Source organism: Paroedura picta, chromosome 4 (assembly GCF_049243985.1).
Source record: "Paroedura picta isolate Pp20150507F chromosome 4, Ppicta_v3.0, whole genome shotgun sequence".
NCBI classification, from domain to species: Eukaryota; Metazoa; Chordata; class Lepidosauria; order Squamata; family Gekkonidae; genus Paroedura; species Paroedura picta.
Genome location: NC_135372.1, coordinates 134091726 through 134106879, shown reverse-complemented (window position 1 = coordinate 134106879; position 15154 = coordinate 134091726). Strand labels below are relative to the sequence as shown.

The window sequence follows — 15154 nt, the reverse complement described above, 5'->3', positions numbered from 1 at the left end:
TTGGAGACATAATGTTGTTATTTTGTTTTTAATATATTATTGGTGCATTTTAATACATATTTTTTAATTTTAATATTTTAAAATATTTTAATAAATAATTTTTAAATATTGTTTTAACATTGTTTTTTAGTTCAACTTTTGTGTTCCTGACTTTGTCCAAGTTGGGTTTCTGTTCCCTTTTTGGTTTTGCACTGGAAAACCAGAACAAGAGCCCTCCTAGGCATGGGTAGAGTGCTTTAGCCCACTGTTGCTACACCTTTATTTCACTAATAAAAGAACTGGAACATCATGTTGCACCATTATAATTCCTTCGTTTTCTTTTGATGCTGGTAAACAGGTAGAAGACTTGCCCCAAGCGTTCCCCAGTCTGATAAATGTTTTCAGACATACATTTCTTTTGTGACAAGTCTAAAGGAAAAAGAGGAGGCCTAATTAATAAACAGAAGCTTTTGCCAGTATTCACAGTCTTCCACATTTTTGTTTGACATTTATTGAAATGTGCCGTTTTTGTCAAGGCGTGCAACTTATTTCTCCAAATATTTGGTAGGCGTGAATGTGTTAGGTTTAACTTGAAATGAATGCAGGACAGAATAATTTGCATCAGGACTATTTGTTGTACACTGCCCAGAGTCGCAAGGAAAAGGCGGTATATAAATTAAATAAATAATGATAAAACTCTTTTTTTTAAGAGCCTCTTGTGGCACAGAGTGGTAAGGTAGCAGACATAAAGTCTGAAAGCTCTGCCCATGACGCTGGGAGTTCAATTTCAGCAGCCGGCTCAAGGTTGACTCAGCCTTCCATCCTTCTGTGGTCAGTAAAATGAGTGCCCAGCTTGCTGGGGGGTAAACGCTAATGACTGAGGAAGGCACTGGCAAACCACCCCGTATTGAGTCTGCCAAGAAAACGCTAGAGGGCGTCACCCCAAGGGTCAGACATGACCCAGTGCTTGCACAGGGGATACCTTTAAAGCTCTTTTTGAAAGCTATTATAAAAAGAATGTAAGTAGGCTTAATTTATTTATTGCTTATTGCACATAATACAGAGGAAACAATATCTTTGTTAATTAAACTTACTATTTCTCTGCATGTATTTATAGAACCAGGGGATGCTCTGGCATGTATTCTACCTGTTTACCAGCATTAAAAGAAAATGAGGGGATTCTAATGGTGCCGCTCCAGTTCCAATTCTTTTCTTATTAGTGCAGCTTTTGTACTGGACAGTCTTTATTCGTGCACCTTTTATATATACCTTTATTTCACAGCAAACTTCATCCATCACTGTGCCCCTAACACCTTCCTTTGGCAATGGTGGAACATGCTTATGGTGACTCCGTAGGACAGGGGTAGTCAAACTGCGGCCCTCCAGATGTCCATGGACTACAATTGCCAGGAGCCCCCTGCCAGCAAACGCTGGCAGGGGCTCCTGGCAATTGTAGTCCATGGACATCTGGAGGGCCGCAGTTTGACTACCCCTGCCGTAGGGTTTTCAAGGCAAGAGACATTCACAGGTGTTTTGCCATTCCTTCAAGGTTTCCCATCCAAATACTGGACAGGACCGACCCTACTTAGCTTCATCAAATGTAAAACAAGTCCATGTTCATACTACGGCTGTGGTCCAGAGTCTTAGATATGGCATTTTAGCAATAACTTGTAACTGGATCAAGCTCAGCACAACCCAGCTGGGAAAGATACAAATATTTGCTGTTATTCTGCTGTGGCAAACACCATATAGCTGCGTGCCTGTGTATTCGGGGAGGAGTGGGAATGCCAGAAATGTTGGTATTGGTATGAAAGCCCCATGAAAGTGGTTATAAATGAGGACTTACTTGGGAAATGGTGATGATTTCTGTGTTTGAGAACTGAGCTCTCTTTTTTTATTGACCACTGGAGACCAAAGGTCACTGGGGAAGAGATAGGAATACAAATGCACAAGGATAACAACAGCATATAAAATATGTTTATAAAACCACATTGTATTTATCTACTGCTCAAGGTCATGGGCACCTTTCTCGGCAGTCCAGGAGCCTGAGTAGAAAGGATTTCCAGATCAAATCAGCCAAGGAAAACACGACAGTCCTGGTGCTAGAAGGATAGATAATAGTATTTTGCCTAAAAAATCTACAGCCGCTGTGAAAATCAGACTGGCCCCCAGTGGCTTTCTTAAATCCAACAGATATTTCACTGGAGACAATCAGCTGCTTGGGATGTTTTATCAATGACCACTTATTGAGAAAATTTACACGCAGATGTTGGAAGCATTTTACTTGTGTGATCCACCAATTCTGCATCCAAGATGGATTGCTGAGCTAGAGAGCCAGCTTGGTGTACTGGTTAAAAGTGGCAGATTCTAAACTAGCAAGCCGGATTTGATTCCCTGCTCCTCCAGAGGCAGCCAGCTGGGTGACCTTGAGCCAGTCACACTTCAGGTAGAAAAAAGCGGCATATAAGAACCAACTCTTCTTCTTCAGTAATCTCAGGGCTCTCTCAGCCTCACCTCCCTCACAGGGTGTCTGTTGTGGGGAGAGGAAGGGAAGGCGATTGAAGCCACTTTGAGACTCCTTCTGGCAGAGAAAAGCGGCATATAAGAACCAGCTCTTCTTCTTCAGTACTATCAGGGCTCTCTCAGCCTCACCTACCCCACAGGGTGTCTGTTGTGAGAGAGGAAGGGAAGGCCGCTTTGAGACTCCTTCAGGTAGTGAAAAGTAGGGTATAAAAACTAACTCTTCTTCTTCTAGGGAAGTTTCCACATTGACCTGGCTGTCAAGGAGCATCTACACATTTCAAATGGTTCCAAGGCACAATCCAGGCATGCGCTGCACACTGTCTTAACTTTAGCTTTTATACAACCTCTTTCAGGGTTACTGACTCAGGGTGGCTCACAACAGTCAAAAATAATTGCAGGCATAATAGAATAATTTTAAATAATTGAAACATTCCATATACATATCAGTTGTGGGTCTTAGATTCTGTCTTCCCAGCTCCCATTTAGGGAGTCAGTCGCTTCATGGAGGGCTTCATATGATGATGTCATTCTCCCTCATTCACTGGCCTCACCAAAGGCCTGGTGGAAGACCTCCATTTTGCAGGCCCTGAAGAAGTTCCTATAGTTCCTCTCCCCACAACAGACACCCTGTGAGGGAGGGGAGGCTGAGAGAGCCCTGAGATTACAGAAGAAGAAGAAGAGTTGGTTCTTATATGCCACTTTTCTCTACCCGAAGGAGTCTCAGAGCAGCTTACAATTGCCTTCCCTTTCCTCTCCCCACAACAGACACCCTGTGAGGTGGGTGAGGCTGAGAGAGCCCTGATGTTACTGCTCAGTCAGACCAGCTTTATCAGTGCCCTGGCGAGCCCAAGGTCACCCAGCTGGCTGCACGTGAAGGAGCAGGGAATCAAACCCAGCTTGCCAGATTAGAAGTCTGCACTCCTAAAGACTACACCAAGCTGGCTTTTATTTTCAGATAAAATCCTGAATCAATTACAGATTTTACTTTGTTCCTCATTAAATAGCTTCCGAATAAATTCAGCATAGTTGGGAAACAGCAGATATAAGAAAAACAGGGCCGGGAAGGGGGGATAACAACGATAGTATTCGAATTAGATTGTAAGAAGATGCTTGTTTGGGAAATGTATTCAGGGTAACAAAAATGGAGTTCTTTGAATGCGCGCTTTTCTCCACAAGTAAATGCAAGGGAAAGAGCACTTTTAGAGAAAAATTAGTAGGCAGAAAGTGTTTAAACTCTTCACCACCTGCTAAGTTCCCTTGCAATTGAATTCCACCCTCTGCTATTTTTAAATCTCCAGCTGAGTGAGAAATAGCAGGAGGAAGGATTTGCAGGGACCAGCAGCGGCTAGGGAGGGCCAAAACAGCCCTTCTGCCCCACCCGCAATTCTCCCTGGCAAATCTTCTGCTACTCCTGCAGGTGTGTTAACTTAGCAAGTACAAATCTGGTAATGACTCTTTGTAGAAGGCTGAGCCCTTTCACTTTCCTGATTGCTGGCCATCGATGGACTGCCCAAAGTTAAGGAGCAAACTATTATTTTGCAGCAGAGACAATACTCTACTGCAAACTTCCACAAGAGCCTGAATGGAAGAAACTGACCAATATTCTGAGCCACTAATGTTTTTTTTTTAATTTTATTTATTTTACAATTGTGAAAATGTCAAAAGGACTTTTCCTCCACACTAAAAATTATTACATGCTGGCACGTTGCAACCAGCCGTAACCTGAGTTGCTCCATCTTGTTGGCTCTCGGAAGCTAAGCAGGGTCAGCCCTGGTTGGTACTTGGATGGGAGACCAGGTTTGCTACGGAGAGGCAGGCCATGGCAAACGGCCTCTGAATGTCTCAAACTAAACATGGCCGCTGGGCTTTGAAGGCAAGAATCATAGAATAGAGTTGGAAGGGACCTCATGGGTCATCTAGTCCAACCCCTGCACTATGCAGGACACTTATAACCCTTTCGCTCATCCACTGTCACCTGCCACGCCCTTGAATCTTCACAGAATCAGCCTTTCAGATGGCTATCCAGCCTCTGTTTAAAAATTGGCAAAGATGAAGAACCCACCACCTCCAGAGGAAGCCTGTTCCACTGAGGAACCGCTCTGTCAGGAACTTCTTCCTGATATTTAGACGGAATTTCTTTTGAATTAATTTCATCCCATGGGTTCTGGCCTGTCCCTCTGGGGCAAGAGAGAACATTGCCTGCCTCTGCACAGCAACCCCACACTTCTATCCTGGTACTCCCATGGTCAACCCTACTTAGCTTCTGCACTCTGATAAGATCTGGACTCAGCTGGCCTATCAGGCTTTCACCCCTTGGCACAACACACAGAGTAAAATCAACTTGAAAAGATTCGTCCTATAAGACTCCCTCGTCAGATATGCATAACTTGGGACGACTTGAGGCAAATTCAATACAGCTGCTACCTGATGGGACAGACCCATCCCTCATCAATCACCTGCAAGGGTAAACACCATTTGGGTGAGGGCTGGACGCACTGCAGCACAGCAGCATAGCTTAGCCGTTAAGAGTGGTGTCTTCTACTCTGGCGAGCCGGGTTTGATTCCCTGCTCCTCTGCATGCAGCCAGCTGGGTGACCTTGGGCCAGTCACAGTTTTCTTAGGGCTGTTCTTGCAGAACAATTCTCTTAGAGCTCTCTCAGCCCCACCTACCTAACAGGGTGTCTGTTGTGGGGAGAGGAAGGGAAGGTGATGGGAAGCTGCTTTGAGAGTCCTTTAAGTAGTGAAAAGCCAACTCTTCTTCTCTCTTTTATGCATTCTCAAGCCAGATGGAATTTAGCTGGAGGTGAAACCACTTGTTTATTTGTTTGGGGAATTTTTATTTAAAGAGTCAGATATGCCAGGTGTCTAAAAACTTACAGCCACCCAACAGGCATGTCAGTTTGCTTAAGCGTTACTCATTTCTTTCCAGTTATTCCACTCCTAGCTTAACACCATTAAAATTTTTAAGGCCTTTCAGCAAGGAAACACTGGTTAAAGGAGGCTGTCAGTACCCTAATAGGAATGATCAAGATGGGCCAAGTTCCTTTAAACTTAGCTAGAAGCTTTTAGGCACTCCCATGTGGGCTCTGTGCTGTGAAATGCTTTTTTTGCCAAAAATCTTTGGCAGAATCAGACCTGCACTTTGCAAGAAGCAATATGTGCCTTTTAGACAGGTGTTTTAACATATAGGATTAGTTTTAATTAATTCCGTTTGTTGTTCTACATGCCATTTGAATATTCATGGATGTGAATTATAGTATTCTAATAATAGAAATGCTTTTATACCTGTTGGCCAACTTGCTTAGGGAAGGTAGGGTAGAAAACTTTAAAGGCATCTATCACTCAGTTTGTACATACCCCAAAGAGATGAGATCAAGATGGAGAGCTGTATTAGTCTATCTGCAGCAACGGGAAAGAATCATAGAATCATAGAGTAAGAGTCCAGTCGCACCACTAACAAAATTTGTGGCTACTTTTGTGAGTCACTGCTCACTTCTTCAGAAAGAAATGCGCTTAACACCTGGTCATGATTCATGTTTTCCCATCTGATACAACCCCCAAATGGATCTAGGGAAACATCGGGCTTTTACGTTGCTCTGTATATTCAGGCCTATTTTGATATAAATAATTCTTGTGGCTGAAGGAGAAGCAGCACAGACACTCAGCTAAGGGCGACATTTGTGGTGTGGCTTTAAAAAGTTTTCTCAATTAAGGCCATGGGTTGCTGTATGCAAACGGCCCTCAGATGTGGCACTGCCCGATGACTGTAGGTAGAGAGTTCAACGCAAACCTTTGTAATTAGGAGCCAAAATCAGAAATAAAAGGGATACACATACTTACACCCCTTTTGGGGATGCCAGCCTGAAGCGCGATGCTGGAAATGTTGACTTAGAAGTCCAGAAAGTGATATTTCTTAGCGAACACATGTACACAGTGTGATCTTAAGCAGAGGTGCACCCTTCTATGGATTCCAGGAATCCTTTTAGGGTTGCAGGGTCAGGACTGCACCCTAAGCATGCAGTCCTGAGTAGGTTCCCATTTTCAGCACTAGCATCAACATGACTCTCCCCAAGGGTTTTTCTTAACTCTGCCTAGCGGCAAGAATGTCACCTGCATCAAGTGGATGGGAGTACCAGCAGGTAGCATACAATTCCAGCTATACGTACCTGGTTATATCTCAAGCATGGACTTATTAAAGTGAAAGAGCTAGAATACTGAACCAAGTCTGGACCCAGGCGACTTTTTGTCGTTGAGATTCCTGAAGTCTTGGCCAGTCAATTGTCACCAGGTGGGCTTACTAGACCCCACTCACATCACCAAAACATGCTCAGTTGTCTCTTTTGCGTGTGAACCGCACAGATGCATCTGCATAAAGCAGGGGTAGTCAAACTGCGGCCCTCCAGATGTCCATGAACTACAATTCCCAGAAGCCCCTGCCAGCGAATGCTGCCAGGTTCGAAATCCCACTTCCACCCTTGAAGCCCTCTAGGATAGGGGTAGTCATCCTGTGGTCCTCCAGATGTTTGTGGACTACAATTCTCATGAGCCCCTGCCAGCAACTTCTGGGAATTGTAGTCCATGGACATCTGGAGGGCCCCAGTTTGACTACCCCTGGCATAAAGTATGGGCACTTTACAGTATACCCTGTACAGAATAAAGATCAGGCTAGGAGTCCATGTTTTTACTTCCAGCACAGGTTACACCAACCACAGGGTTGCTTTGAGATCTTGTGTGAAACAGTAAAGGGTCAACCCTGAGACAGCTGTTAGCGTATGTTGTGCTCAGACTGCTTGAGAAATGACTCTGCACCTCTGTTGGAAACATGCAGACAAACCACTGAATGGTTGAATGCACGCATGCATAGGGTGGCAAAGCACAGCAAATTACCTAAGCTGTACCGATCCATGGTAATTCTCTAAGCACTACAGAACCATCTGAGGCGGTATGCAGACGTCCCCTAAGCAGTCTATCCCCAAACTTCAGTGGGCGTTAGGCAGTGCTGCTGCATGAACCTGCCCAGCCACGGTGGGTGGGCAGGTAGTTGTGCATCTCCTGCATTCTGCAGGGGGTTGGACTAGAGGACCCAGAAGGTCCCTTCCAACTCTATGAGTCTTTCTATATTGGGCAGGGGTGGCAGCGGCCGGCGACGGGTGGCAGCGGAGGAGCCAAGGCACTGGCCACCACGAGATTGTTGTGTACTTGTGTCCCTGTGCCTGCATGCACCGCCCCCCCCCCCACTGCAGTTGGGGGTAGCGGCATTATGGCAGTTGTGAACCACTGATCTTAAGTGATCCAGCTGTTATTAGGATGTGGAGAGTTAGGCTTTAAATTGATTGGCTGGCTCCTCCATCTTACCTCTGTGCCCACTTCTCTGAAAGGGCATGTTGCCACTTACAGGATTCTTCGAAGGCAGAAAAATATTTCAGGGGTTTCTTCATGGTCAAAAGGCTGAAAAAAGCTGCAGATTGACCCTCCAGATGTCCACAGACTGCAATTCCCATGGGCCCCTGCCAGCGTAGTCCATGGACATCTGGAGGGCCCCAGTTTGACTACCCCTGCTCTACAGAGTTAGAGTCCATTAGAATCATAGAATCATAGAGTTGGAAGGAGCCATACAGACGATCTAGTCCAACCCCCTGCTCAACGCAGGATCAGCCCAAAGCATCCTAAAGCATCCAAGAAAAGTGTGTATCCAACCTTTGCTTGAAGACTGCCAGTGAGGGGGAGCTCACCACCTCCTTAGGCAGCCTATTCCACTGCTGAACTACTCTGACTGTGAAATTTTTCCCCCTGATATCTAGCCTATATCGTTGTACTTGTAGTTTAAACCCATTACTGCGTGTCCTCTGCAGCCAATGGGAACAGAATCCTGCCCTCCTCCAAGTGATTGTCATCTTCCATTCAGGAATTTCCTGGGGAGGGCGACTTTTGGGAAGGGACCTCAGCGGGCTATAATGTCATAGATCCCACCTTACACAGCAGCAGGGAAACTGATCCCTGCAGTCTGGAGATGCACTGTAATTCTGGCCATCCCCAGCCACTACCTTAAGGCTGTCAACAATATCCTAAAGAGTTATACCCTGGTAAGCCATTGAGGTTAATGGACTTAGGATACTATTTAGAATTGCCCTGAAAGTGTTTCATTCTGAAATAATGCACAAATAAATTGACGGAAACATGCAGCGCTAGCATTCACTGACCTGTTGTACCTCCAGTTTGAATTAATACAGTCAGGCCCAAATGCTTTTCAGTTTGTGGAATATTCCCATTAGAAGAATAAAAGTGCCCACTCTGAGTCAACTAAAAGCCACATATTCTTGAATTCACGCTTTGCCTTAAACGCATTGAAAAAAACACATTAGGGTTTAAATGTTCCTTTCTCTGCAGAAAGACTGTTTCTGAAAACACAATCTCTACAGCAAAAAGGAAGAAGAGTCCAGAAGCACCTTAAAGCAAGGGTAGTCAACCTGTGGTCCTCCAGATGTCCATGGACTACAATTCCCATGAGCCCCTGCCAGCATTTCATGGGAATTGTAGTCATGGAGCTCATGGGAATTGTAGTCCACGGACATCTGGAGGACCACAGGTTGACTACCCCTGCCTTAAAGACTAACAAATTTGTGGCAGGGAAGGAGCTTTGATGAGTCAATGCTCACTTCTTCAGATACGTTTTTGTTAATCTTTAAGATTCTACTGGCTTTGTTTTACTGCAACAGACACACTAGCAATTCTACAATTCTTAATTGTTTGGTCAAACTATCTTAAGTGATCCAGCTGTTGCTAGGACGTCAAGAGTTAGGCTTTAAATCAAAATGGTTTAAAGGTAAAGGTATCCCCTGTGCAAGCACCGAGTCATGTCTGACCCTTGGGGTGACGCCCTCTAGCGTTTTCATGGCAGACTCAATACGGGGTGGTTTGCCAGTGCCTTCCCCAGTCATTACCGTTTACCCCCCAGCAGCAAGCTGGGTACTCATTTTACCGACCTCGGAAGGATGGAAGGCTGAGTCAACCTTGAGCCGGCTGCTGGGATTGAACTCCCAACCTCATGGGCAGACAGATTCAGACAGCATATCGCTGCCTTACCACTCTGCGCCACAAGAGGCTCTTCAAAATGGTTTACAGTGATGCAATTGCCAAAAATTATCTTCAATCAGTTACTTAAAAAAAAAGAAAATCCAGAGAGATGCAAAACTTATCAAATTAACCTCTCTCCCAGCTCTTGGAAATTTCTCCAAAGGAACAACTAGACACGATATTTTAACATTCAGCTTGGGGGACATGTGACTTTGAAACTGGTGTTAACAGTGGCAACAGTGATACATCTTTAAGAACAGCAAAGATGCAAATGTGCCCCCTAAAAGACTGAATTTTATTGGTAGGGGCAGGACTGTTTACATTTGTGGGTGCTGTACATGTCAGCGTTTTGAATGTTGAGCAGATAAAAAGGGTGGGTGGGTGGGGGAGATCCTTTAAGATGAAAAGGCACAAGTTCAGAATTCTCAGTTAGGACAATTATCTGAATGGGAAGTAAATGAAACAAAGAAAAAATGAAGTCCCAATTAAAGAAGAGCATTTAGATTTCGAATGGTCCGAATTAAGTATGAAATTATAACAACTAAATCAGCAACAGAAGAAAGCACGTAACTTAACAGCAAGCATTGCAGTTTTTTTCGGGGGGAGGTCAGTATTAAGATTTAAAAACAAGAGGGGGGGGGAAAGTTGTGAAAAGTAAGACTTGCATTTACCATGCCACCAAATGGCGCAAATGAGACACAGGCCACGGCAATACTGAGACGAGACACACACAAACACACACACACTCTTTATCCATGCGCAGCCCAAACTGGTTTCAACGTGTGGCCTCCCAATTTAGAAAAAAAAGGCATTTCAAACATTTCTGTTCGTATAAAGCTTTATAGGATTTTTGTTTAAAGAAAAAGAACTTGGGTGCACGTGTGTTGCGTATACACACCCGCACTTCATACATACAACCACACACACTCACTTTTGTTACATACGCTTGCTTATTCTCTTCACCAAAGAAAAGTGTCCTTATTATAGGAGGTGATACTTCGTTTCTCACGCATTACATTCCTTGAAGACAAACCATTTTTTTAAAGATTCTTAATTTGGTTATTGCATCATCATCCTCTTCAAGATTTGGCACAAAAACGAAATGATTTTGGCTTCTTCAACAAAAAATTTAAGGCTCACATTTTATACTCCCTTTTGTGTGTGTGTGTGTGTTCCTTGCACCTTTCTCTCCTAAAATCCCCACAACAGGCACTGGGCTGAAGTCTTACAACGGCAGCATTTCCTGGGCCAGGCTTCACCTCCGATTCCAAAAGCTTCCCCCTCCCCACCCTTTTAAAGCTCTCCTTAAAACTTATCTCAAAATAAGATTTGTTCAACGATCTGAATGGGTTTATCCATAGGCACAGGCTGAAACCTAAGGGAAGATTGGGAGGGAACTGCACATACAGTCAGGACTTGCTGAAGTCCCTACAGGGCAGACAGCGAGCTGGTCTTGAAGGGTTCTAGTGGCTTGCCCTGACTAAATGCGCTGATCCCTTGCTATGAAACAGATGACGTTGTTGAGATGCTTGTGGTTTTCAAAAGGGTATCCAATAATTCTAGCAGAGAGAGAGAGAGAGAGAGAGAGAGAGAGAGAGAGAGAGAGAGAGATATGTATCCCCACCCAGTTCCATTTTTGGCATGTCTTGGAACATAGACAAAAAAAACTAATAGTAGAGGTTTAAATACAAAACTACCTGCCCTTTTATCCCACTTTTAATGCGATTTGAGTCCTTGGGGGTGGGTGGGTGGGAGGTAACTTTAAAAAGGTCTGTGTCCCTATTAGAAATACTAGGCCACAACATAGCCCCGAAAACAGGAACTTTCCCCATAGAGAAACGAGTCTGAATTCTTTTTAAAACACCCCAAACTGCAACAATCCAACCTTAGAAGTGTAAAAGGCAAAAAAGGCAAGTAAAAAAAAGTGTCACTGTATTAAGATCCAGATTTTTTGTTCTGTTTTTTTCAGGGAAGGGGGGGGGGAGCAAAAAGTTGGCTTGAGTAATATAGGCTAACACTGTTCTAAATGTGTTATTACAGCTGTAATTTTAGGACTCTGTACAGATTTGTACATGTAGGTTTTGACACATGAAAAAGTTAACACGCTCACAGAGACACAACACCTAAGTATAAAATATAAAGCAGTGTAGTAGTTAGTAAATTACATGCTTTCTTATTGCTACAGTGATTTTTGCTGTTTTTTTCCTTTTTTTTACTGTACCACATGTTGTTCTAAGCATATAATTTGCATAAATTATTCAAGTTTAAGAAAAGAAAATCCACATGTCTTCAATTTTAAGCTACTTATATAGTTAATATAAAACAAAGGGGGGAAAGGTCTAATGGATCTCTTTATTAAAAGAGAAATAAAAAGTCGCTTGAAACTGAAATTCAGTGGCCAAATCCAGGGACGATGCACACTTTGTCATGGTGTGTGTGTGTGTGTGTCTTATGCCCCTACGGAAATAACAGAGAGTGGGTGGGAAGATATCTGACCCAAAATAGATCTGGCTACCAGGCCTGTGCCAACACCTGTGTATTTATTTGCTTTTTGTTCTGTATTTATCTCTTTTTTTTTCTGCAAAAAACAAAACAAAAAAACCCCAAAACTATGAATGACAAAAGACTAACATTTATAATTTGTAGCAAAATTTGGTTTATGTAGAAACAAGCCATGTTTTGCATTTGGATAGAGATTTTAAATGAGTTAAAGCTAAAAATTAAAAAGCAGGATGCTGCAACATCTGGTCACTTGTTGTAGACCTCACTTTTTAAAGTGGTTTAAGTTTGCACAATTTGTAGTTTTTAAAAACTAAACAGTATTTTTTTTTCCTCCTCCTTTTATAAACCAGAAATGAAACGAAACAAAAACAAAAAAACAAAAACAAAAAACAAAAAAAATCCCCTAAACTACAGATAAATTTTCCCTATCTTGAGCGAATGCTGCTGATAGGGGGTTGACTAAGCTGTACAGCGCAATCAAACATACTTACATCTTAGCTCATTGCACAAGTACAGCCATAATCAAGGCACAAAGATCTTCTACAAGTTATTCTTTTTTTTTTCAATAAAGTTGTACAAAATAATACATTTTACAGTCTGTACAAGAATAATAATCCAGCAGTAAAATAAAAATCGGGAAAAGAAAGAGGCGGGGGTAGGGGTAGGAGGGGAATGAGGAGAAGGAAGGGAGGAGGGAAGGTCGTGAGGACTACAGTCCCAATAATGACTTTCCTTGTTGTTTGCTAGCTTTCGTATGGCAGGCAGCATCATCGGTGGACAAACTGAAAACAGTGCGTGTGGCTGAACTCTGCGATCACAGGCCGTTAAACACAGATCATTTCGCAATGTCCGTCTGAGGACCTTCCCGTACGCGATAACTTCCGGCAGGTTGCGTTGCTTTTGCACTGTCGAGGTTCTGCTTGTGGAAATTGCATTTTCTGCTCAAAAGTCACATTCGGAGGCAGAAAAACCATACGCGAGCTACTTGTCCTTTCATCTTGGTCTGAGACTTGGCACCTTCTTTTTTTCTTCTTTTTTTTCCTGATGCAGTGAATGGATACGAAGTTGAAAACCATGGGATAATACGATTACGCCCACAACGGTGCTAATTACCTAGAGTTCTTTCTCCCATAGTACTCTTCCTCTCTCTTGTTTTGTTTTGCTTTTTTTTTTTTTCCTTTTAATATTTAACTTTAAATCCCCAATTCCTTTCAAGACGCTCCTCCATCCATCCAGGGCATAATTATTCATTTAATTAATTTATTTGTTAATAACAGTGTTAAGAGAACCCTCCCCTGCTCGTGCAGGAAGTGGCCCCGGGCGTTACAAGGGCCGTCTCAAACTGTTCCGGGGGGGGGGGGGGGCAAAAAAGAAGCAAGCTTTAGGAGGGGCTGCTATTTGTCCAGCAAGGAGAAAAAGGTTCGAGAGATGCAAATCAGAGGGAGATTGCAACAGTTCTCTTCCACTCTAGGCGGGCAAGGGTATTTTTTTTCTTTTTAATAAGGAGTAAGGAGTCCAAAAAAAAAAAAAAAAAACCAAGAGAAAAAGTGCTCTCCATCACAATAGCTCATATTGGCGAAGGTGCATCCGTTGAATAATGTCCCGACAGTCATTGAAAACCCTCCGAATGTTTTCTGTATCCACAGCGCATGTGAAGTGAGGATAGCAATAGTGCCTTCCATCTCCACTGGCTGTGCTGATTCTCTGTAGGAACATCAAGGACACAATAATTAGGAGCAGGAGACGGGAAAGAAAAAGTCTAGGGTCACTGGGTGCGAAACAGGGCAGGGAGTCATGTTCCCTCAAATTTTTCCTGCCTACTGAGCGGCGTATAGAATCATAGAGCTGGAAAGGGCCATACAGGCCATCTAGTCCAACCCCCTACTCCATGCAGGACCAAGCCTAAAGCATCCAGGATAGGATCTGTCCAGCCGCTACTTGAAGACTGACAGTGAGGGGGACCTCATCAGCTCTTTAGGCAGCCAATTCCACTGCTGAACTACTCTGACGGTGAATATATATATATTTTTATATCTAGCTGATATCATTCTACACTTAGTTTAAACCCATTACTACAGGTCCTATCCTCTGCTGCCAACAGGAACCTTTCCCTGCCAGCCTTTCAAATACTTCAAGACAGCAATCATGTCCCCTCTCAACCTCCTCTTCTCCAGGATGAACAGTCCCAAGTCCCCCAGCCTTTCTTCATAGGGCTTGGTTGCCAGGCCCTGAATTATTCTTGCTGCTCTCCTCTGAGCTCTCTCTACTATTCCTGAGTAGAATAGAACCGCTGTCATCTCAAGGTGGGCAATGCAAGACAGCACAGCTTAGAGGGGGCACTGATAGGGCGATCTGCCCACCCTTATCTCCCGCTGCCCCTTTCTTCCGGCTTCTGACATCCCTCTGAATACTAAGAATTTGATTTCCAAGGCCAAATGCAGGCTATAGAATAAAGCTCCTTTGTAATATGCTGGCAGGGAAAATTATGATAACACTATCTATAATTAACAAAAATCAAATAACTGAAGCATTCACTGTAACACAGATAATGACTGCTATTAAACCAAGTTAGCCGAATACCACTATCCAGATAAAACACACCCTTTCTATATCCACATATTCCTCTTTGTGAGTATCGGTTATTTGTACAAAACAGTGTCATGTAAGATCTCATATGCTTCAGCACGATCTTAAAGCAGTGATAGTCTACAAGCCTAGATTAATGGGTTTAGACTAGAGGATCTTTACAATCGATTGCACGCAGGGCTTGGTACCCACGAAAACTATGTAGTGCCACTAACTGGTACAGAACAGGGCAGCCTAAGGTTGTTCCACAATGGTAACTGCTTAATCCAGAAGCCATGCACCAGCATACATTACAATGTGGCAGAGGGTGCTGGGCCACAACTCCCGGATTGCGCTTCTGGGGGGTTGTTTCCGAGGGGCATGTGATCTGAGCCCGTGGTCCATGTGGGTGAGGGGATTTTCACATCTATATTGCAGCTGTAGAAGTCCTGTAAGCTCATCAGTGTGATGGGAAGACCACAAAGAAGTAAAAAAAAACTGCTGCCCAAAT

At 43.6% G+C, this 15154-nt stretch overlaps 1 protein-coding gene across 3 annotated transcripts in view; it reads right to left on the bottom strand.

Moving 5' to 3' along the window:
* Window positions 1-12215: 12215 nt before the first annotated feature.
* GNAS (GNAS complex locus) overlaps window positions 12216-15154 on the bottom strand; it is a 233298-nt gene continuing 230359 nt past the window's right edge. For all 3 annotated transcript variants that reach the window (XM_077335722.1, XM_077335723.1, XM_077335724.1), the window contains exon 12: window positions 12216-13782. In XM_077335722.1, coding sequence (XP_077191837.1) covers window positions 13636-13782 — 147 coding nt within the window. In that variant the 3' untranslated portion in view covers window positions 12216-13635. The remainder of the gene's footprint in view (window positions 13783-15154) is intronic.